The sequence below is a fragment of the Argopecten irradians genome, chromosome 1 (assembly GCF_041381155.1).
Source record: "Argopecten irradians isolate NY chromosome 1, Ai_NY, whole genome shotgun sequence".
In the NCBI taxonomy this organism is placed as follows: Eukaryota; Metazoa; Mollusca; class Bivalvia; order Pectinida; family Pectinidae; genus Argopecten; species Argopecten irradians.
The window spans coordinates 32,094,997-32,121,293 of record NC_091134.1 but is presented as its reverse complement, the minus strand read 5'-3'; the positions used below and the strand labels follow the sequence as shown (position 1 = coordinate 32,121,293).

Below are 26,297 nucleotides of genomic sequence, written 5' to 3'. Positions count from 1 at the left end.
TGGTCTTAAGTTAAACTCGCACAAGCAGACGTGTGACTCTTTGTGACCAAAATACTTGTAATAATATGATAAACAGTTTTATCAAGGTGTATCAAGTCAGATAAAAAGGACCTACCTCAAATTCCACATCCTGAACCACATCTTCCTGAATAATCACAAAGCCAATTTCATATAGAGGCACCTCCGGGGGATCAACTGTTGCTATTTTACGCGCACGAAGTTGTTTATTAGAATTACCATCCACAATAATCGTGGTCTTGTGACGTTTTTTCATTGTCGGGGAATGTAATCCAAATCTCATTGCTGCTTTTATTTTGAGTTTCGTAGTGGTGGACAATTTCGGTCCACGATCCGGAGTTGTCCGCCCGCTGACATTCAGCGGAACATCGGTGGACTTGGATCTAATCCTGTTCATGCGTTCAATATTTAATTTGGCCATGTCAACAGACTGGCTCAAGAAGTTCTTCTTGTCCTCCTCCTCCTCTTTGTAATGTGTTGGGGTGACATTTTCTCTGGGTCTTTGGCGCTGCATGCCAGGTGGAAGGGGTGCTCGACCCTTTTTACGATTGTGCGGCATGCGTACCTGATTTGACCGCGGAGAGAATTCCGGTGCTGATACTGGAGAAAGATCGGATAAACTGTAACTGTCCGGAAGCCACTGTTTCCCAGTGATGGACCAGTTATCCAGGAATTCGCAGGAAGAGGAGAGCGAATCATCATCACTTCCACGTCCGAACATGTCTCCTCCGAGTCTCCCACGTATCGGAAGACTCCGAAGGGATAGATTTGGACTGTCATTTATATTAGAGGGCTTCAGGTCCCCCAGTGACAAAGTATTCCGATACTGTTGCGACATTTTTAGTTCTTTTAGCAGGACTTAGAGAGCCCTTGGTTTTGAATCAAAACACATAATTTTAAAAAATATCCATAGTGACACAGTAAGACCTGCCATCTCTGGGTTGGTGAGAATACACTACACCTCCTGTCCAGTCTGTGTAAATCCCGTAAACTCGTAGTATATTCATATAGGAAAAGAAAGTTGATATGAAACACCTGGAATATCTATTCTTCCGCGTTTACACAAGGTAAGATATGACACACCACTTACTACCATCCAAGGTACAGCTTATAAGGTGACCAACATTGAAAGTTTTGTCTCAGAAATGTCTTTTGTGGTAAACACATTGAGTCCAAGCTGTCATAGTTAAGTAGGGTAACAGGTACAATGGCTAACAATACCTCCAGGTGTAAAACAGGTATGTGGTCAGTTACACATGGTCAGTGGTCATCTCATAATCACCTGCTATACAGGCTAGACCTAACATTGCTAGTAAGTGTTTTAGTCTGATATCATTATCTGTCATATGATATAAGATATTTACGCAGGTAATAGTTTGTGTTTATCGGCTGGAAATTGATATCGAAGTTTTTATACGATAGCGTTTATATTAAAAGTGATACACAGTAACTAAAATTATCTGCTGTCACTCCTGCAATAGATTCCAGATTCCAAGAATGAAATATTTTAGATAGTCTAATTTTATTTTTACGAAGATATGAAATACGATGTCATTGAATACGATAACTTAATGGGTATTGTTTATGCAATACCTGTGATGAAAAAGTACTCTGATCTGTCAGGTACGATATAAATCAGGTCGTTTCTAAAGCAGGAAATCGGTACAAATATCTCGTTAATAAATCACAGGTGTTGTGTAGAGAAATTAAATCAAGGCGTATCTACCTGATACAGGTATACATTTCACTGGTCCATTGATAGATGTGAATATATATAAGGCCACAGGGTTTTTCAAATATTTCTCAGTAAAATAAAAAGACTGAAAAGGTATGAAATTCAGGTGGCAAAATAAATAAATCCCACGACCAGGTCTTAGTCCACCCAACACATGGTGATTATAACATTCCGTAGGCTTGGTCACACTTCTCTATATCCACAATTTCTCCCGATGTATTATCTCGCATTCACAAATTGCTATCCACCGCATGGATGAATGAAAATTCTGTAGATTGAGTCAGTAGCATTCTAAACGCTCAGCTCCAAATATCATGGAAAAACTCTTGAATGGTTATCCTTAAAACATTTTTTTTGGAACACTTTATCTGAACGTCTTACCAGAAACAATTTACATCCACTAACAATGAAAATTTGTCCCTAGGGGCTTCAATACACACACCTGTAAAAGGATACCTGGGATTCAATATACACCTGTACAGATACCTGAACACTTATCGCTATGGCTTATGTAAGGTGATGATTGTTTGTCTTCTTCAGCTGAACACCAAACTCCTCAGAATATGTCATAGTAGACTTCAAACAGAGTATGTCATTTGGTTGTTAAAGTCAGGCTGTAGTTTAAAAAAGCTACTACAACAAGTAAGGCTTAGATTTCTCTTCCAATGAAACTTAATTCTTTTTGGCAAAGAGTTCCGTCCATAGATCGCTGCAGCGAATTGAAGTATTTTAATCCGTTGAACGCTCGATCGTACCATAGGTCAAGTTTACTTTGAAATATTAGAGAATTAGTATACAGAAGCATTTAAGTCTCATATGATTCCGGACACAGTTGACCTGAAGGTGTTCTCACTGACCGCATGGGTATCCCATTAAGTGATTCGATTACTCTACGAGTGTCCAGTTTGGCCGTAATAGTTTGGTTGAAGACGTATGACCAAGCGTAACAATAGATCAGTAACACCAGTAATCAACAAACTTGTCCTGTAGGTTGTATTAGATTTAAAAGTCTACCTGGATCTTTTACACCTGGACAAGTATACACCATCTACCTGTCCCCTTACCTGATAATCTAAATAAACACTGAGCTAAGCATTCCTGTCCTTGTTAACCACGTTAATCCATGGAAACACATTCCCTCTCAGGCCAAATATTCGCTAACACCTCCAGTGAATATACAGAACATCCAAAATAGATATATATATATATGTTACAATGTTCCATTCACTGATACATATATACGACTGTCTATATATATACAGAGCGGTTTAAATGTCTACATTACCTATATAGCTAATCCACATCTAATTGTAATTCTGAACATTTCCTTTTGATGGGATCCATGTCATGGTTAGGTGTCTAGCTTCCGAAGACTCTCCGTAATTACCTGTGCTAATCCTTTGGTACACAGCACACTGTCCTTATCGGGATGTGTATTGCTTTAAATAAATCTCCGAAACATGTCCGACCGCCTCTTACACATACCGAGTCTGAGAAATACTAAAAGTTTTCATCCCTAGCTATAACTTGTCAGACGAAGGAAATCCCTATCACAATCAGTTAAAGTTATCGGCTCGATGCTCTCGATACAGTTTTTGTTGGGGTTGATAGGAGTTGGGGCGACTTCCTTTTCAGGGCAAGTTGTGAGACTAAACTTTACAACAAAGAGACGAGGTATTGTATTGACGTGCACCTAACTGATGAACAGTCAATCAGTTCTTCTTTCATGGGCCAGAAACAAAGGCGACTAGATAATGTGATGAGCTTTATTGTGTAGAGGAGGAGTCCTTCACTGTCCGTCTCCCTCGACTAATTGCCTGTCTTACCTGACTAGAACCTGTGATAGCAATCAGCATTTAACCACTACTTTGTTGTGTAAAAACTTCTCTCACTTTTCCTGGCCCTTTTACATCGATGTATGTCAGTGAGTGATATATAAGTATGTAAATACAATGGAAGTGTTATAGACAAACACTTATTGTATTCTGTATGTAACTGGCTCTGGACAGAAACTGATAGTTCTTGTAAATTACAAGCAAAGATGAAATCATATGTCGAAGTCTTTTTTGACTCATGAGTCAGATGATGTACAATTTCTTATTAAATCTTGAGTCAGGGGGAACTGATATGTACAATTTCTTGTTGACTCCGGAGGAACTGATATGTACAATGGTCATTGTTACTTGCGTCAAGGGGGAACTAATATTTAGCATAATGAGGGTGGGGGGGGGGGGGGGAACTATACAGGTTTCATTCTAATCTGATGTGATCATGTGTGCTGCAGGTTGAAACTAATATGGGTGTTATCATGCAAATCTGTGTAGAAAAAACTTTGCGAAGTGATCTTTTAAAAGTCCAAGATCGACTGTTATCACCAAACAACCTTGTTAACGACTTTGTGTTTCACCAAACACCAAAAGTAAAGCTCTACTATTGTGCAGCTACCTGTACCTCAAGGTCGCATTACGCAAATGGCCAGATAAACCCCCGACCCCGACCTTTAGAGAAGTGGGGCAACAATGAACGCTTGTTTACCACCAAGGTCATATCCACTGTCCTGTGACCAGGGGTGGGGAGGGAACTAGTGGAAGGAGGGGGGGGCAGTCTGTGTGTGTACAAAAATTTGACAAAACCCACAAAGAAAATCATCCATACCCATTTTTAAGCAATTATAGAGAAGCATGAACTAGGGTCCAATATTGTTAAACACTACAAAAGTATTTAAAGCTCAATGTCAATTTTCTTTTTTTTTAAATGTGTCCATAGGAGTATGGTAATCTCGCAATGTTATTTGCCTTGTATAGCAATGTTTCCATAGGGTCAAACCATCAACAAAATTCCAGTTTTTATGATCATTTCGTATTTTATTCACAAGCATATTGAAAATGTACCATAGAAATGCTTTCACTGCACAGCATCAAATATTTCTTTTATTGCTTATAAATATGACGTTTTTTAAGATTCCATTTACCTGGGGCAAGATGTGATTCAGTGACAAAGATGTGAACCTTTCTACAGGTACATCTTTATGAACTAAAAGTGGTCTAAAGAATATTCATGCATAATAGCGTCAATATTTTCATAAAAGACAGACAAAAAGTATAACATTTTGAACATATGTATATTTTCTTTTTCAACACACATTTTATAAAGTTTATGTTTCAACACTTATTTTACCTAGTATTATATCACAATTATTCTGGGTTTTTCTATCCTAAACTTTGAAGCTAAATCTTTCTTTAATTATTTATAAGAAACATAATGTTGATATGAATACCAAGCGGATGTACATGGTCTTCTTTTCAAGACATATTTCATTTGGGAGGCCATTGTTAAATTTATTACATATTCAAATTTAAATGGCATTTCTAACGTTTTATTGCCTTTTTACGTTGAAAATTCACAAAAAAACCCAAAACAAACCAAAACCTGAACCATTAGCTTTTACGTTTGAAACGTTGAGTATAAGCTAGCTTATCAAATAGTATAATGACCTTATTGGCTATAAACATTGGAATTTTTCCTGTCGTGATGTCTTTGTTACGTTGCATGTCACCTCGTCCAAAATAATTTTCCATCACAAATTGTCACAATCGTAACAGGATACGATTTCAGTTTCTGTACGTAGCTTGAATGTTTTTTTTTTACCTGAGAAGTATATTATTACTGGTGTGTATACATAGTTTTGGTCAGGAGACGTAATTATAGTTAATCCCATATAACCCCAAATGTCAAGTTTTAATACCATACCTAGGTATACGTAGTTGGAATTCGGACACTCTCTAAGCAAACTTTATCCAAGCCAAGTCTACATTTGAAAAGAGACATCTCCAATTTCCGACCAGAATCATAATAACTAGACACATTAAAAGGAATATTTGCCTGACACCTGAATCCGAGCAGACGACAAAGGAGGCTTTCCTGTTAGGTATCTGATATCATCTTTAGAAACGAATACAGTTTCTCATGAAAAACAGGTCACCCCCTGATTGTAGGTCAAAAATAAGTGGTAAAATTACAGAAAGTTTTCAGCAGATAATTAAATTATTAACTTCTTTTCGTTTTCATTCAATACTTTAACAAGTAATTTTATTTAAAATTAAAAAAGAACTTGCGGAAAGTACATGGTAGTTTTACATGAAGTATGCAAATTTTGGTGTTTTCCTGCACATTTTGGTATCTCAGGTGTTTCTATGCAGATTAGATGATCGCTCTGCAGATTTTATCGGAGGTATAGGTGTCGCATTGACAGACAGAAAGACTACTGTAATATGTTACCACTGACAATTGATCCTTTGTCTCAACAAAGGGAGATAATTCACAAATTAAATCAACAATACAATGACCGAATTGGATAACAAAACAATAAATTTCGAAAACATAACATATGGTATCAAATTATGATATACATCATATCGGTCCAAAGGTTGATAGAGTACCATCAATTCTTAGTGTTTCAATTTTTCTAATAATGCTTATAATGTTTTTAATCTATTTATCAATCTATTATCATAAAACTAAAAGCAAAAGATAAACACTGTCAGACATTTCACATTTTCATGCTGAATGAGTTTAATTAAGGGTGTAAGACTCTTTATAATATTTAAATAAGGGGAGTTAACCCCACTTTCTAATGGAACAATTATTTTCTCATAGAGGGGAGATGATTTTAAAGTGGAACCATACTTTTCTTCTACAGGAGAGATATTTTTATATAAAACTCAAAGTTTCTGTTTTAATATTTTCTATTCACTCTTGAAATAAATGTTTTTTTAATAACTGTTGTTCCTGTCCAGTATTTGGACCATTGTCAGAGGTATGTTAGAGTGGTAGACTTGAGGAAAATATTTGTGTGTATATGAAATAGGTATTTCATTGTGTATAAACCTCATAATTTTTCCACAATTTCATATACATCACAACTGGAAACGTGCCAAGACATTTGAATGGCAATTTTCATGTCATTTTGACTTTATGTAGAAACTGGAGCCAGAATTTTTCAGGTGCTAGTTTTATAGCGAGGAGATGAATGCTATTCTATATACAGATAGCACGACTGGTTGGATGGCCAAGGGAACTCATCTTACTCTCCACACAACATCAGGTGCATCATAAACTCTTTTATAACTACAATTCTTTATATTCGGTCAACCTTTAAAAGTCTACATGACCATAAATTTAATGAAGGGGGAATTATTAAAATGTCGGTGATATTTTTACCAGTCTTCTGTGTAACACTGACACACATACTTTATCAGTCCACTGACTTCCCAACAAAGACACAACTCGGTCAACTTCTACCTTCCTTATATAAACCTCAATATCGCCCCTCAAGCTGTAGATTTGGTAGGTGTATTCCATATAAAAATGAAATTATTTCATTACTGACTTTTCAAATTCATGATTCAGTAAAATCTGCCTTAGGGACCACCTCTATAACACCTCCTGAAGGACACCACTTTCTTTGGGTCCCAAAATGTCAAACTCAACACAATGGACCTGTGTATTAAGACCACTAACTTTTTTCTTTGTCCCTGAAGTGGTCTTTATAGAAGTGTTTGACTATACTGAAACATTTTTTATTCAATAATTGAAATAATAATAATGCATCAGTTGATAGTTGCAGAATTTTTTATCCTTTTACTTCTGAGCTTGCAAGTGATCAAAACAATGATGCTGATTTTTTACAAAGGGCAGCAATTCTAGCTTTCAAATATCTAAGCAATATTCCTGGTTGTATCATTCTTACCTGACATTATGGCTAAGAAATATAATATATTGACTTGATCACAATCAAATTCAACCTTAAATATCTGTATTTGCCTTTACAAGAATTAACATTTCAACCTTGACCTTGAACTCAGGGCTTGAAAGTTCATTCTTTGCGTTTACCCCTACTGTTATTGAAATACTGATGCGAAATTCGACATTATATCAGGTTTCCCATGCTGATAAATATGGAGATATTGATAAATGTTTATTGCCGGAAAAGGTCTATTTCGATTGTCCACAATATGACCTTTTTATCTTTTCAATCTCTGTGCCTCTAAATGTACAATCTGGTTTGTTATCATCAAGAAACTTAAGATTCAAAAATAGTAAAACCTGTTTTGATAAATTTCTGAAGTTTTACTCGTAAGTTAGCTCCATATATCGTGCCATCGCCAGTCAGCCATGACGTTCTGAGTCTAAACAACAAAATCTTGGGTCACAAAGACATGCCAGTCCCATCCTTAAACTTAACCGGTTAACTTCATGACCTAAATTTCTAAACTTCCATTCATAAAACTGAGATCCCATCTTCTATGAGTTTCTATACAGTATTTATTCACATCTGATACATTTAGCAAAACATCTTTTTACACGCTTCACTGCACCATCCATTTGTAGCTTTTTTATAAGAAGCATTTGCACGTAAATACCCAAAATATGCTAAATGTCAAAACGTTAAAAAACTACCGACTTGTAACAAATTAGATTTTTGACCTGGTCACTGAAAAGCTTAACTAATGGTATATGAAATTTTATGATCGACAAACGCTAAATTGACTTTTGATTAAAGTCAACTCTAAGTACAAAAATGGTTTCCATTATTACCTAATTAGACCTAAACATGGTTTTAGTGTCAATTTTCGTGTTTGTCATGGTCGGCGGGATACAGTAGTGTGTTACAAGTGAACTCTGTTTTTAGACAATGACCTTGATGGAACTTGAGCCCGTGACATTGGGTGTACAGAGACAGGGTTTATTTGTGTCCCCTCACTCGTCTGTTTATCATTTTAAGTACCTGCCCTACCTATTAATGGTATCTAACAGGGAAAATATCTTATAATGAAATCCAGCATGGAAAGTATCTAGTACATTATAAATTATTTGACACATACTCATTTGAATCAGGCCACAGTTTACACTTATAAAGGAGAAAACCTTGGAATACTCTCTTTCCATCAAATACAAGTCAGTGTGACTTTGAACAAAATTAAAAATCCAATAAAAAACTTTTGACAAATATAAAATCACAAAATCCAAGGTTATTTAAATGAATCTACTTAAAGGTCAAGGTGACCTTCCAGCAAATGCAATAACTGACACTATACCTGCCTATGTCGCAAGTACTTAACTAGCCTTGCAACAAAATTTTCATAGCTAATAACTTAATTATTACATAAAAACTCGGGACATAAATTACAACAATTTTATAATTGTGGTCTAACCATTTGAATAACACATTTTCTAATGGTATATGTGAAATTATATAACGTTCTAAAAATGAAATATTCCTGTCCCATGGTATCATGTGTTTCTCAGCGCATTGAGAAATGAACTGGTCTGTACTGATGTGATTGTGCCACAATCACTGGAAGGTGGGACTCGAAAGCTGTCATTTTCAGTTTCTTGAAACTCATCTTGCTATCATACCTGTAGGTATTTTCTACTTTTGTTACTTCAAAGTTTATACCGATCTCTTTATCAATACTCTTGGAGGATACACCTGTTGTGTCACTCACTTGTCAAGTCATTTTCTCTGGTATTGATATCAAATTCTCAAACAAAAGTCATGACTTCAATATCAGACTACAGGGAATTTTTACGCAGAAAACTGCTTGTCATGAAAATAATACTCTTCTTGTTTTCAATTAATATCTGTTTATGTGTTTCTCACTGTAGATATGTATTCAATTGTTAAAATAACCTTTGAAACCAACCTAGAGTTGCACGTTGTATAAATGTATTTTGCTCTGTAATGTTTTGAGGCAATAATACTAACAAGATACCACACTTTGTAGATTTACTTATAAAAATCAACACTATCAATATCTTAACCTTGTGTGACCTTGGGTATTGTATCACAGATCACAGAACCTAAAAACACTTGGGAAATTTGTGTTGTCTATGTAGATGACACAATACACCACAACTTTTTAGTACCCAGTATTTCTGTAAAAGTTTTTTGATGCACAAGTTGTGATATAATAACATGTTTCTACATAAGAAATGGACAGGTGAACATTCAATTGTAATTATTTAATTTTCATTTGAATAACTTTCAGTAAATGAAATATTCTATTTATATCTTTATAAATGTTTACCAATAAGAAAACAACAACAAAGGAGAATTTGGGTTGTTAGGGGGCCAGAACCGGAATCATCTAGCTCCCTCAGAATACCAATGGTGCATTCATGCAATTGGACAATATACCAATATCAGACATTCATGTATAGGGGACCAAGTATTGGTCAATCCCTTAGACACCCTACCTGAACACTCTCCTTACAACATAAACCCCTGCCAAGCGAGCCGATTACCTTCATAACATAACATATTTTTCTCAGATATATTTCTGCTAAGTCAAAAGACGTTATGAATGGATGATCAACACCCCAGAACTTGCTTTTAACTTTTACCTTGGTGTTTATGTTACAAGTACACAGCAGGGTCTCTGACGACATTTGGGTTGCCAGGAGATAAACAGACAAGATAGATGAATTACAAACAAATTACAACTAACTTAAAGTCAAAACATCTTAACCCTTTTATCCCTGACGTAGGATCCCCGAACCCTGCCACCTGACAATCTGCTGACATCTACAGAACACACAGTTGTTTATGTTTGTGAATTTCTTGACATGTTTTTTTGGGAGGTATTGCATTTAATCTCTTTGTATATGATAGGAGGAACACTTAATGGTAATTAATTAACTTCATTAATATACTTTCATTAATTAGTCAAGCATTCTAAAAAGACCACTCAAGGGACGTAAAAAAGGTCTTACACAGGTCATATTGTGTTAAAATTAGCTTTTGTTGACCCCAAGAATGAGGTCAGGTTACATAGGTGGTATTTATACAGAGGTTGTAGCTAATTATCACACATGAGTTTACTGTAATGCATAGTTGGTAAAGAAATGATTCTAAATACAAATGTATGTCTTTTGTTGACTTTGTTATATAGGAAATAAGCTCATATTCAGCCAAGGTAAATATGGACCCAATGATGGAGGAGGAGGGTCAGATTCTGACCTTTTATCCAATCAAAACTTTCAAGAACAGCCAAACCATTTTTGATTTTGCATTTAGATATATTTTTTGTCAAGAAGCATGCACTTGATACTATAATCAATGTGAACGTGGTGTTGAATTGCAGTTGCAGGTAAATACAAGGTTAAGGTGTGATTATCAAAGAACTAACCAATGTCAGTCCAATAGCCTAGATTCAGACTTCTAAATCTTCCCCAGTTTATTCAGAACTAACCATGTCAGTCCAATAGCCTAGATTCAGACTTCTAAATCTTCCCATTATCAGAACTAACAGTCGTCAATAGCCTAGATTCAGACTTCTAAATCTTCCCCAGTTTATTCAGAACTAACCATGTCAGTCCAATAGCCTAGATTCAGACTTCTAAATCTTCCCCAGTTTATTCAGAACTAACCATGTCAGTCCAATAGCCTAGATTCAGACTTCTAAATCTTCCCCAGTTTATTCACATTATTAACACCTCAATGACATCCACAATTCATGAAATCACTTGGTGTTTATATATCCCAAAATTTTACTTACCTCAAAAGAAGTTTTAGATCAATTTAAGTTAAAGCCTTGTCAGCTTATTGACTATAATGAATGGATATAAAAGTATACTAACCATACATAGACTACTATGTTTACATACTTTGGTACACTATATCCCACTAGTAGGATTTGTTGGTAAAGAGATTTAGATTCAGAAAAATACCCATTCTCATCTGTATAAACACTATATATTGGCCCATCAGGCCCTTGAAGTCAGTCAGTGATTTTATAAATTTGACTTTTTAATCTATGAAGATTATGTGAATTCAGAAGAAAGATTTTTGAAATGTTATCCATTTTGACCCCTTTTGGCCCCGCCCCTCTGGTCCCTGGGGGTCGGCCAAGACCAATATGGATATGATGTTAAAATGCTATCTCAGGCTAATAATTCTAACCCAGATTGACTAATTTCCTATGAAAAATAGGCAAATAATGTTCATAAATGTGTTTTTCCTTTATAAACTATAGTAAATTTGACCCCCTCCCCAGGGGAAAATCTGAGACCCCAGGGTCATATAATTCACAATTTTTGTAAAGGACTTTAAGACCTTTCCATCTATGGAGAGTATTTGATTCAACCAGTTCCAGTATTTCAGAAGAAGATTTTTAAAGTTTTAGCCTATTTGACCCGTTTTGGCCCCATCCCTAAGGCCCCTGGGGATCAGTCATGGAAAATTTGTTGATAAGATTCAATGGCCATCACATAGGGATAATTCTGACAACAATTGACTAATTTCCTATTTTAATGACTAAATAATGTTCATAAATGTGTTTTTCCTATATAAACTAAAGTAAACTTAACCCCCTCCCCAGGGGGAAACATGAGACCCAAGGGTCATATAATTCACAATTTTCATAAAACACCTTAAGACCTGTCCATCTATGAAGAGTATTAGATTCTACCATTTCCAGTATTTAAGAAGAAGATTTTTAAAGTTTGAGCCTATTTGCCCCTTTTGGCCCCACCCCTCTGCCCCGAGGGGGTTGACCAGGACCAATATAGATATATGATAATAAAATGTTATCTCAGGCTAATAATTCTAAACAAGTTTCACACATTTTCTATGAAAATTGAGCAAAATATGCTCATAAATGTGTTTTCCCTATATAAACTATAGTAAACTTGACCCCCTCCCCAGGGGGAAACGTGAGACCCCAGGGTCATATAATTCACAATTTTAATAAAACACCTTAAGACCTGTCCATCTATGAAGAGTATGTGATTCTACCATTTCCAGTATTTAAGAAGAAGATTTTTAAAGTTTGAGCCTATTTGACCCCTTTTGACCCCGCCCCTAAGGCCCCTGGGGGTCAGTCATGGAAAACTGGTTAATAGGATTCAATGGCCATCTCATACTGATAATTCTGACAATATTTGACTCATTTCCTATTACAAATGATCAAATAATACTCAAAAATGTGTTTTCCCTATATAAACTATAGTAAACTTAACCCCCTCCCCAGGGGGAAACCTGAGACCCCAGGGTCATATAATTCACAATTTTTGTAAAGGACCTTAGGACCTTTCTATCTATGAAGAGTATTTAATTCCATCACATCTGTGAGTGGAGAAGAAGATTTTTGAAATTTTAGTCAATTTTACCCCTTTTGGCCCCTCCCATTGTTGGTAAAGAGATTTAGATTCAGAAAAATACCCATTCTCATCTGTATGAGCAAGGAGGAATATGTAATAATGTGTAAAGTTATATACTCTCGACCTTATAATCCTGGATCTCAACCACAAGGAAGACTTTTCAGATTTTATCCGATTTCTTACTCACATAGAATCTTAATTCTCTCACACAGAACCATATATATTGTATAGCAATATTATTGGGGACTCCAACTCTCTATAATACATTGTTGTTCTGTTACCACCGAACCTTAAAAGTGGGGTCTCCAACTTCTTGCAACAAGTAATAACCATGTATCACTATCATTGGGGTCTCAAACTTAGTAACCATGTATGCTGTGGGACTATTGGGATATCAATTTCCCTACAATTCAAAGAAACAACACTATCTATATGGGGTCTCCGTTTACATTATGGAACAATACTATTGGGGTCTCCAACTTCCAACAATATGAAGCTCTCTGAGTGTCTATAATATGTAGTCAAAAACCACCTAAACTATGGAACATTTTAAAGGAGTCTCCAACTCAAAAAGATTTACGGGTATATATATGCACAGCATTTAACTGCCAAAGACACATTCACATCAGGAGCCAATATATCAAGAAATACCCCTGTTGCTATGATACAACGAGAAAAAGAGCTGAAATATGTACTAACACCACTTTTTGGACCACTGGTACGCATTGTTGATATAACTCTTATCTGAAAGATCTTTTTATGAACACAAAAATAACTTTTTAAGTCAGCTGCCATTTCTTTTTTAGGAGAGAGAGATAATTTACAAGAAGTCTTTCAAAATCGTCGGGGTATAAAATAGGCAACATTCCCCAACAAGCCGATACCATCATTTCTTTACTTATAAAACAGGGCCATCGTCAGTGAAACGTGTCCGGCCTTGTTACTATAGAAATGGCGCCATCGTCTGTGATTCATGTCAAGATCCGAAACTAGAAGATGGGGCTGTGAATGGTGAATTTTATTCAAGGTCCATATTAATAGAATGCATGCAGTTATGGCTAGTTAATTTTTAACTTAGAAGGGACTAGTTGTGATTGTTGTGTGTCAGGCTTGTATGGTTACTACAATATAACAAGTCTGTGGTCAGGGAATGGTATGAAAATGCCATATACATATCCATGTATATACATATATCTTTAGAATAGGGGACATGGCCAATTTGATAAAGAGTATCAAGCTCTGTGAACAAGGTCAAAGCCATCAAATTGTGAACTAGTTTCAATACAAATATTTAGAATAGAGTTATTAAGTCCTATTAACAGTCAAGGTCATTAAGGAGATGGAGGAAAGCCTCAGTACCTGCAGAAAAACAATCAACCTACAAATTCAGAGTTTGAGAGCTAGAACACCCTAACCACCCTACCAACTTGGTCACTTTAGAACAATAACTAGAATACGGTAAGTTCAATAACTAGAATACGGTAGTGGCCTTTATTCATAAGCCAAGCTTCCATCCCTATATCTAATGGTGTGCAAGCTTCCATAATTACCATGAGCCTGACTTTTGACCTCAGCATACAATTTACACACCTCCTCTATTTCGCTCTAACACACCATGCAATCTATGTTAATTCAAATGGGTGGCTTTGGACCGGGTGGGTGTCACAACCAAGACTTGTAGTGTAAAGGAGGTGTCTGTCTACTGTGTAAGATAATCCCTTCACCTGACGGTGGGGATTATAAGTAAGTGTGCAGATGAACAGCTGATTCAGCATGGCTATTTGGTTTCTTACCCCACCATACTGTGGTCTCTAGAAAATAGGTGTTGCCGTTTTTGTGAATTGGTGAGACAGCTAAACAAATTTCTCACAAGTTTGAAATTCACAAGAGCTTAAAAGAATCTAACATATACTATTAACATATCATAAACTTTGACAGATTCCATAAGCCTCACTTAAATTTGGGATTCCTCGAATTTCTTGTTTATTTTTCTTTAAAAGAAACAAACAGATTTGAACTGAAACGTTTGGTAATTCCCTTGAACAGTATTTCCCTTAACTTTAATAAGAGCAATCGCTGCTATCAAATAGAGCTCTTGAGGTTATAGCGTAAACTGTAAAACATTATGTAACATGTTCATTGTTTGAATTTGTATATAAACAGAATCAATATTGTACAGAAAATGAGATTTGATCAGGTAAGGGCAGATGTTTCTGTTCCGAGGTCAGGTGTGTGGTATGTCGGCTGATCGAAAACTGTGCTTCAGGTAAAATTGAATATCTATTGCAGTACAACGTAGATCAGCAGAGAGAAATTTAAATGTTTTATTTGTTTACAGTTAAACTTTATTCTGGTGAAATATGCAATAAATACGATAAAATCTTGCATAACTTGTCACCTTGGTGTGCATGCAGACATATCACACCAATGGGTTTTTCTATCTCTCCACAACGACCTAATGCACACTGCACTCGGCGGAGTTAGTACAGAGATGGAATGTCACTCGGCACTGCCTCTGATGTACCCAGATGGAATGTCGGATTGACGATATGGTCATAACAACCGACAACAGCACATTGTAGTCTTCACGGAGCTTTAATAGCCCTTGTTTGGCAATAAAGTTTCCATAAAAATGATTTAAGTTTTAAACTGCACCAGAAATATTTATATTAACAAAAGAAATAATGCTTCTTTTGAAATAGCATCAAAAACCAAATATGTGGAACACTCTGAAGCTATGTACAGATCAATTTTACGATATTTTATGGTTTGCAGACAACATATGAATAATGCCATGTTGAATGTTTTAAACTACAAGAGTAAAATATTGCTTTATAACATGCAGCTGCAAAAACATTTGATAGTATTAAATTCAAACTGAAAGTTGACATTTAAGCACTTAAAATCACAGAAATATCCAGGGTAAAAACTAATGACAATATTTAATAGCTTTTTCCTCCACCATTAAAATGATAATGGAGTCCATTATTTTATGAGGTTACCTTGCCTCCTGCGGGCTGCTGATGGTCCACCCAGATACCCTGACCTGAGATTTTGGGTGACAGCCCGTCTCTGTATATATTTTCCTGTCTCGGAACAGAGTGACACTATCTACTACAAACTTATCGACATTTAAATTGAATTAAACTAAAGAATTTGTTTGGGACAAGTGTAGTTTTAATGTCTGCCTATAATTATTCACAAGACTGAATGTCTTTGCCTTGTTCACATGCTTATTTAGACCTTTTAATTAAATTAAATAACCCCTATGACCTTGAATAAAGGTCAAGATTTTCTACTTAACAAAGCTGCTTCTTTTTCGCCCAAGCATTTGTTTGATGAATAAAATAATTGGATATAGAGATACAGAACAAGAGTTCCAGAGGGCCTGTATCGCCCATCTCGTTTATTCAGTAAGGATGAAAAATTTTGAGTTCTCATCCTTGTATATCTCACATAAAAGTATATCTGAATTTGTTGTTAACAACATCCTATCCCATTGAGATTATTGTTCGTTCATCATCACTGGCTCAGCAAGTGCTGTATGCATTTTAATTTAACAATCTGTTATTAAAAGCGAACTAAGTAGTTGGTTTATTATGTAAAATCTTACAGATGAAACATCTAAACTTCCATAATATCACATTACTTTTGAGAACTTGACATATAGCAACCGTGCAGTAAATACAGAAACCATCTAAATCTTTAAAGATTAAAGCAAAATATTTTGACACGGTTTATGATCTTTTTAAGAATATGATTCGAGTCATTAGATTTGGACATAAAACATATTTACTGCATACAAGTTTTTAGAAAATTTGGATTAGCTCCGCGAAACACCCACAACAAATTTGCACCTGTGGCTGGGCTCGTTTGGAGACAGGTAAGAAAGCTGTAGTAATAATAAACAGTTAGCCTACGTAGGTACGAATTATGAATAATTCATGAGAGTGTCTGTGACCTATGGCGGCCATAATTGTTTGGTAACTCTGTTACATGTCTATACAATACCAGCTTTAGTAAGAATACCAGCTTTAGTAAGAATACATAGGACAAATTCTACATTTATATAGGTATGTAATATTATACTTAAAATCGTAAGAATACATACGACAAATTCTACATTTATATAGGTATGTAATATTATACTTAAAATCGTAAGAATACATACAACAAATTCTACATTTATATAGGTATGTAATATTATATTTAAAATCGTATGAATACAAGCATATAAGACAAATTAAGAGTAGGAAGATTTAAGAATGAAAAAGACTTGACAATGAAAAAAAATATATTGGAAATAAGGGAAAATATTAAAAGTTGAAGGGGATCTTTCTGGCACATAAAAAAAAACTTAGATTCTTTCATACATGTTTATGTGAATGCACAGGCCTCTCATAATTTATTATGAAACTTTATCTCATATTCCTAATTTTATCAATTCTATTTAACATTAATTACAGGAGTGTATCACCATCATCATATACCATGACTAACAGGTCGACCATTGATACTGTGAGGTTATGCGGTCAGATTATGCGGTATGTCAGACTCCCTGTCATACAGCATGACACCTGACATAAACTTATGTTATGTTTGTGACCTCTGAATTTTATGAATATCATGAAAACCTGTGTCTGTATCAAAATACTTAGACAACTGCATCAAAACATGTAATAACTGACATTGAATTAGGTAATAAAAATAGATAAAAAAGCTATATTTCACTATGAAATGATATTAACAAAGGGCAATAACTCTCAATTACATAGGAAAAGGGACTGACAAATGCTTTGTATTAATAATCTAACAAGAGACCCATAGGGCCTGAATTGCTATATTTAAGAAATATATGTCTTTGGATGGTGGTGCATAAGAGGGGGGAGTAGGGGGAGGCCTGGTTGCTACATGAAACTGCACCTTTCCGATACATATGCGTAAAACGTCAGGTGCTGAGCTAGGTAAGTTTTGGTTATAGAGAAAATCTTTGATCATTGTCTTTCAGATTCACAGGCCAGTGGTGGTTATCTAGTGATAAAATGTTAGACACCTTAACCACTACGCCGTCACAGGTGAACATGACTATAACAACAGATCTGTCTGCAGTGGTGTAAACATTCTCTTTGTAATCCTCAACACACAATTCACCTTCTCCACGCTGCACATCACTGTTCTAACATGTAAATCACAACTTACACACCTGACAAACGAAACAGGTAAACCAATCAATCAACAGGTATACTATACTCAGGTGTAAACAAATTGACTTTTCTATAAACAAGTTGTTGATTTTGTGAAATATGATAAAACTTCCAATAGGTTCGTACAAAAGGTAAGATGATGAGGCTTAGCGGGCCAAAGGTGTGTTACCTGTCAGGTGATAATATATCTGTCCAGGTAGGCTAACGAGAATGCTTGGTCAGGTAAAACCAAATTATTTTACCTGCTTTATGGTATTCTTTTGATCAACAAACTAGGTGATGAATGACTGGCATTTTTGTGAGAAGTAAACCTATCTGTTTACGGCTAAATATGTTGTTTATTATGAATGAAACATTACTACCTCATATAGTAAACAAAGTTTGAATGACACCATGAAGGTAGACATTTCCCTGTTCAAAATATTTCATTAATGGATAGAGGAGATAATTTTCATAGAAGTCTAATTAATGAATTTGCAAATTACACCTAATTCATCTTATCAACAATTCATTAGAATGTATGCGTATTCAAAGGACAAATGAAGCCTTTATAAAATGAAGTTTATGTTTACAAGACAATAAAAGTCCATATGAAATCCATTTCTGGAATGCAATTTGAAAGGTGTAGAGAAACAAACATCATTCAGAAACTAACATATAACTACACCTTATGAAAGACATACCTGAATCCAGAATTTAACTTTATCACATTTCTTAATGGATCAGAAATTAAAACAAATACAATATGGTTGAATACATTATATACTTCACAAAGTGCTGTACTGAGATTGAAAGGTCCATTAATGATAAACTCTTAGGCTGTTGATAATTTCATATTTTTTTTAATTGATACAGAAAGAAAAAGAGAGAAAAAAGGAAAGAAAAAAGAAAAGAATAAGAAAAAAAAGAAAGAAAGAAAAAAGAAAGAAAGAAAGACTGAGAGACAGAGAGAAAAAAGGAAATAAACAATATTTAATACAATTTTTATTCCTTAGTGTCAATAAAATCAAACTATTCCTTAGTGTCAATAAAATCAAACAAAAATCTTTATCTAATATTATACTGTGTACTTAGAATCCACTTTTGAAGTAGGTTCTGCTCTGATTACATTATATAATACTGTCTTGTGCTTGTTTACGAGTCAACAATACAAATAAACTTTTGAAATAATAATAGTATAATCTGAAATAGCATCATTTCAACAGAAAAACTATTGTGCTATCTCATCATCCCTTTCTACCATAGGTAATTTTTCTCTTCAATTCATGTAACAAGGGAAGTAACTCTTCTAGGCTTGTGAAAACTTGGGACTCTGGTCATCAGACTATTATCAGATTATCTCCCCCTAGCTTGAAACTGGGATCAGGTATATTGTAATTGTATAAGGCAGACAGTGAAGATGAAAATGTTAATTCTAATATTTAATAAAGAGATTGGTGCCAGTCTCCTACATACAGTTGATATACAGATGTTTATGGACAGGGACATCACAGGGTCTACCTACACAGATAATTTCTTTCATAGGTTGGTTAGTTTAATTTGAATTAAGTATTTAACAATGCAGAATTGATTGAAACCAGGAAAGTTCAATTAAGTTTTTGTGGGATCAACTTTATGTGTATTCATATCCATTACAGAACATATATTTCACAAGTTTACGTAACCCAAACAGGCATTTCATAAACATATCTGCATAGGATTTGCAGCTAAATTGATGATGTATTAGTTCTTCATCTGAAATACCTAAGAATGTACCAAAACGTTTTGGAGATCTCGGATCTACATCAAAAGTAACAACCATTCCATCTGTCTCCAGGTTACAAGTTGGAGATACAGTAGACCAGCAGGCGACAGACTTAAAACTGAAGTAGAATTAAGGAGTAAAATGTTTTAATGTTGTACTCACCGGTAGATGCAGTAAGGTGTGGATTGTGTGTTCAGCCTTCCCTCGTCTAAGGTCACAGAATGTCACAAAGGAATCCTCCGATTTAAACTTGTCTTCTAGCAATCTAGAGAATGGACGGGAAAAGAGAAATTTAGTGTCGATGTTCGCTACATGTGAATGCAGTCCAGTTACGTTCCACCTGATCAACTTTTGGTTTTATCATATTATTGTCAGATAATTTACTGACAATTAAACGCCAGGGTTAAACCAGTGCAAACGTTCAATCTCTACAGAGATATTAATCGCCTTAAGATTCTCTATCAAAATCTATACAAGATTTTGAAACCATCCCTGCAATACATTCCATAAAATATCTAATGTATGTTTCCGCAGTAAAATTTAAAGTTTATTGTATTTGACATGAAACTTTTTTTTTCTCTTCAAAAATGGCTGATATTTCTCTTACAATGTCGCATCAGTTCAATGAGCACAAACTATTCAGCCTGAAACTTTATCTGAAAGTCAAATGCTAGGTCTACCCATCAGAAATATTTTCCATGTGGATAAGATTTTTGTAGCCAGGTTTATGGAAATGCTTAAATGCATTAAGGTGACGTTTATAATATGTGTATCCATTCTCATCGTCCTATTGTACAAATGCACTGTGGCTCCTCTGACCTCAAGACGCAGGCAAATCTGTTCTATGATCCAGTCAAGGCATGATTGTAGAAATGTAAAATTGTGAGGTACTACATGATTGTAGAACTGTAAAATTGTGAGGTACTACATGATTGTAGAAATGTAAAATTGTGAGGTACTACATGATTGTAGAAATGTAAAATTGTGAGGTACTACATGATTGTAGAAATGTAAAATTGTGAGGTACTACATGATTGTAGAAATGTAAAATTGTGAGGTACTACATGATTGTAGAAATGTAAAATTGTGAGGTACTACATGATTGTAGAAATGTAAAATTGTGAGGTACTACATGATTGTAGAAATGTAAAATTGTGAGGTACTACATGATTGTAGAAATGTAAAATTGTGAGGTACTACATAGAATGATAGTAGAAATGTAAAATTGTGAGGTACTACATGATTGTAGAAATGTAAAATTGTGAGGTACTACATGATTGTAGAAATGTAAAATTGTGAGGTACTACATGATTGTAGAAAATGTAAAATTGTGAGGTACTACATGATTGTAGAAATGTAAAATTGCGAGGTAGATTGTACTGTAAAATGAGATAATGATTGTAGAAATGTAAAATTGTGAGGTACTACATGATTGTAGAAATGTAAAAATTGTGAGGTACTACATGATTGTAGAAATGTAAAATTGTGAGGTACTACATGATTGTAGAAATGTAAAATTGTGAGGTACTACATGATTGTAGAAATGTAAAATTGTGAGGTACTACATGATTGTAGAAATGTAAAATTGTGAGGTACTACATGATTGTAGAAATGTAAAATTGTGAGGTACTACATGATTGTAGAAATGTAAAACTGCCAGGTACTATATGATCTGAGAAATGTAAAACTGTGATAAGATAAAGTCACATACCAGAAGGATATGAAGAATCTATCCTGCATGTTGACCATATCAAGTTCAGAACACAACATCGATCACGACATTTGGTAAAATGTACCTCACTTTACACAGATACCTTGAAACCCAGACAGATGCCTAACTACTTTTTTATTTAAAATATCCCAATAAAATGTAACTTTGCACTTTTAATTCAAATTTTACATAAATCAACTATATTTTTCCAAGCCGGTCATGATAAATGGACTTCACTATAGAGTACAATGTTACGAAAGCCATAATGTATATACACTGTAACTAGTCCTTATCTGGTTTATAATTTCATTCAAATTTATTCTAAAAAGTCCTTTGCTCAATCAAAAAGGAAATCTCTCAAATTACGGACATGAGTTGAAACCATCTATTTTAATTATGTGTTGACATTTTCTTTAAAATCATTTAGAAAACAAATAATTCAAATCCCGTAAATAGGTCCCATTAATCTTGGTAAAGTACATAATGTAAGTATTATTGGCGAGTTGTTTGATTTTCTACAAGATATAAGATATAAAAATGAATTCAAAAATTCTGCTCAGAAAATGATTTACAGTAAAATATTCATAAAATAAATCAGATTAATTCTAATTTCTGTAATTAAAATAACAATTAGTAAATAAGATTACCATATTCAATTCATTTTAAAATTTTTAACTGACCATGTTGGCTGAGTTGTCTATTAAAAGCCAGGGTAATTAAGGATGTGCAATACAAAGTGGAGAAAAGTTTGGAGTACCCAGAGGAAAACCACTGACCTACAGTTAGTCCTTGGAAGCTGTAACCTCATGATATCAATAAATCAAAAATGAAAAGAATTCAAATGATCACATCATAATTATGTATTTTTGTTATGCTTGACACACTTCTCTAATTATACCATCAAAATATACCATATAGCAGATAAATATTTTATAAGGGGCTTTTGTCCTAGGAGCTTATGTCCTAAGGGGCTTTTGTCCTATACTTGTGGGTTTCAAACTCGCAAACCAAAGTTGGAGTGATAGTGGTTATTAAGTCTAGACACGTACATTTTCAACTCAACCACAGCAGCCATGGAAGGGTTTAATTACTTACGAAAAGAACTTTTAAAATCAGTTAAACAGTCGTACTTACTGTCGAGTATCTGCGTAGTTATCACAATATTCTTCGTAGTGATTCCATAACTTGCTTGAGAACAGGTTACCTGTAACAGGTGTACAGACAATGGTAACATGGCCGTCATATAGGAAACAGATTAACGATCATTAACTCATTAACATCACCACTTAAAGACAATACATCAACATCAGTTACCAAATATACCTGTAAATATCTAATTAATTCATCTCACATGTTGAAACACCGCCGGAATAAATAACAGTATTTATCTATGTGTAATCATACTGTTGTGTACAACATTTCTCTACCAATAGGTGTTCTTTAGTACAGCGTGCCATCCTCACGTCTGTAGCCATTGTCAAATCACCTACAGTTAATGGGATTTCAATTTTTGGAATGACACAATACATTAAATTTAATCCTGAGCATGTTCAATAAAATCTCAAATATCTCACTTCATTCAGCATAGCTGTTACTGTAAAGCATGTCAGAAACAATCTCTGAATTCTTAATACTTAATTTTTTTTTTACATGAATGAAAATGTTATATAATAAAGCAACAAAAGACAGTAAGGTCTTCCTGTTGCATGACAAACGACAATTTTACTTTATATAGCCCCCCCCCCTCCCCCTCAAACTTCCCCTCCCCCTACCCCATCATCTCCTAACCCCGTCAATTTAGTAGCACAAACTGTATTCTGTTCTGTTAACAAATCAGTATGTTCTTCCTTTTTAATTGCACGACAATTTTTATATATATACCCCCTTCCCTTACCTAAACCCCCACCACATGCTTATGTACCCATCCCTACACCAATGTTGTAGAATAAATTACAAAAACAAAAACACAATTTTGTTTTATCCCTGTTTCACAAATGGAAATCAAATCAGAAAATAAATACTTCCGTGTCTCCAGATCCAGTGTCGGAAACTTTCCGTTCCTGGAGTTTCTTCCATTGTCAGTATTGCATGTCCGGCCACTATCAGACCCCTACATATGAAATGTCAGGTACAATGTGCAATAGGTACAGACGGACAGACGTTTCTGATCTGTTTGGGGGACCAGTCTGACTCTGCGATACTACATCAGCGTTGATGACAGCGACACATACTATTGTCATCAAACATTGAACACATTCCTTCCAGCTGATTATACAACTATTGCAAAAAGTCCAAAAATTTGAACTTTATACATATAAAAACGACTGATTATAGCCATATGTCATTTGTGAGCGCGATGTTTATGCACTCTAGTATATAGAGACAATATTTGGCTTGACAAAATACCATACCATAACGTTAATTGAATCCACTGAAACGAAATCGGCCTTTAATTGGGAGACAAAACGCTTGTTCCTGAGATGACCACGGAATATTACATTGATTAGAAATTTTATCCTCCTCAGAAGAGATAACACTGGCCTCGTTCTATATCCTCTGTCGATACTTTATTCTTGGGTTAATAAATCCAGGTATTGTCCTTGGCCAAAGGTTATAATTGTATAGTATTTTTGTAATGTAATGATTGAACATTATGGTCATGCAATGACAAGAATAAGATGTCCGAGGTCAAGATTTCTTCTCCGATGTTGAAGCCTTACATCAGGTTTACTTGACATAAACTGAGTTTAAATTACCTGTTACCATAACACCTGTATTTTGTATAGAGGTCATTACAGGTAGGGCTATAGGGCGTGGACAAAGGGACAGAGATTACAGGTCCCAGGGACAATATTTAAGGGTGGACCAATACAATACGGTACACTTACACAGAATAGAGGTCATGACCTCACAAAGGTCAACATATAGCCACAATGGCTTAACTTGGCCCTATTAAACCAAATTTGAACTATTTGATCTCAATCAGCTAAATCTCTTAATTAGATTTTAATCACATGTGTGGTAAACTCCAGGTAAATGACCTCTACCTTATTTTAAATAGTTCACCTGTATAATGTCAGAACCTATGTAATCCGAACCATTACACAAGGATCAGAAAGATTCTATCAATTAATGAAAACTTACTGGAAAATTAAAAAGTATGTAAATTATCTATTCCTCGCACCAGATGTAGATACATTTAACATTAATTCTTTATGTAAAGAAATTCAACTTCATCATTGACCTTCCTGTCACCAACAATTGGCTTACTTAACAACAAATACCAGGAGTGTTCACAAAGAAAGGTAACTCTGCATGACAGAATAAAGGGGAGATAACTCACTGAGGCAATATTGCTGGACAAATAACTTGCTTTTTAGGATGCTTTCAGCTTCAAAATTAAATCATTTAGAATAAATCACATGGCCAATTATATTTCTATACAGAGTTTTGGCTCCTAGCTTGTACATCAAACATTATACTGGAACACTAATTTGGATGTCATTGGTAAAAATGTGCCTTCCCTGATAAAATCTATATTATCTGCACATTTTGTTTTCAATAATACAAGTTATATTACAATGTACTTTACAACCTATATTTCTCTTGAAAAAACACAAAATGATCTTAATATCAGATGTAAAAAGCATCCCAAAAATCTAATACACCTACAATAATACAAATTCTGAAAAGAGAAACTATTTCGATATGTAAAATTTATTTTTTATTTAATAGTCACACTTATTTGAGACGTTACCATATAAATTCCCCAAATTGTAGATATTGGTCATGGATGTATGACCTTATTTTGTTAGAAATGACAACATAATGACTTTTATTACATGACCTATACTGACGAGATCACAGCCATCTCACTCTGTATGTCAACTTCCTGATGTTATCGCTAAATTTACTACAAAAATTGGCCAGGTTTGCCTCCATTTTAATGCCTATTACTTTATGGAAACATTATATACAGTATTTTAGGGTATCTTACATTTTTATCATTAAACATTAAGACTATGACGACCCAGGTACATGTTCTATTTTCAGGGCTCTAAAGTGCACGTATAAATGGGGTACATAACCACAGCATTGATACTGTGGGTAAGAATTCATTCACATTTAAATTGATCTCTTAAAACTCTGTATGGAGACATATAAACAGTTGTACTAAAGCATATACTCATTAGATGAAGTGTCCATCGACCTAATTGTGGAGACACCCAACAGCTGATAAATGACACATTAGATGAAGTGTCAATCGACCTAATTGTGGAGACACCTAACATCTGATAAATGACACATTAGATGAAGAGTCCATCAACCTAATTGTGGAGACACCTAACATTTGATAAATGACACATTAGATGAAGAGTCCATCGACCTAATTGTGGAGACACCCAACAGCTGATAAATGACACATTAGATGAAGTGTCCATCGACCTAATTGTGGAGACACCCAACAGCTGATAAATGACACATTAGATGAAGTGTCCATCGACCTAATTGTGGAGACACCCAACAGCTGATAAATGACACATTAGATGAAGAGTCCATCAACCTAATTGTGGAGACACCTAACATTTGATAAATGACACATTAGATGAAGAGTCCATCGACCTAATTGTGGCGACACCCAAACAGCTGATAAATGACACATTAGATGAAGTGTCCATCGACCTAATTGTGGAGACACCCAACATCTGATAAATGACACAT

General features: G+C 34.8%; 1 protein-coding gene across 1 annotated transcript in view; it reads right to left on the bottom strand.

Annotated features, from left to right (window-relative positions):
* LOC138324407 (serine-rich adhesin for platelets-like) overlaps positions 1-26,297 on the bottom strand; it is a 199,287-nt gene that overhangs the window by 101,382 nt on the left and 71,608 nt on the right. Inside the window, exons 7-8 of the mRNA XM_069269482.1 lie at positions 22,710-22,779; positions 20,027-20,129 (exon numbers count right to left, since the gene is read on the bottom strand). Of these exons, the coding sequence (XP_069125583.1) occupies positions 20,027-20,129; positions 22,710-22,779 (173 nt within the window). The remainder of the gene's footprint in view (positions 1-20,026; positions 20,130-22,709; positions 22,780-26,297) is intronic.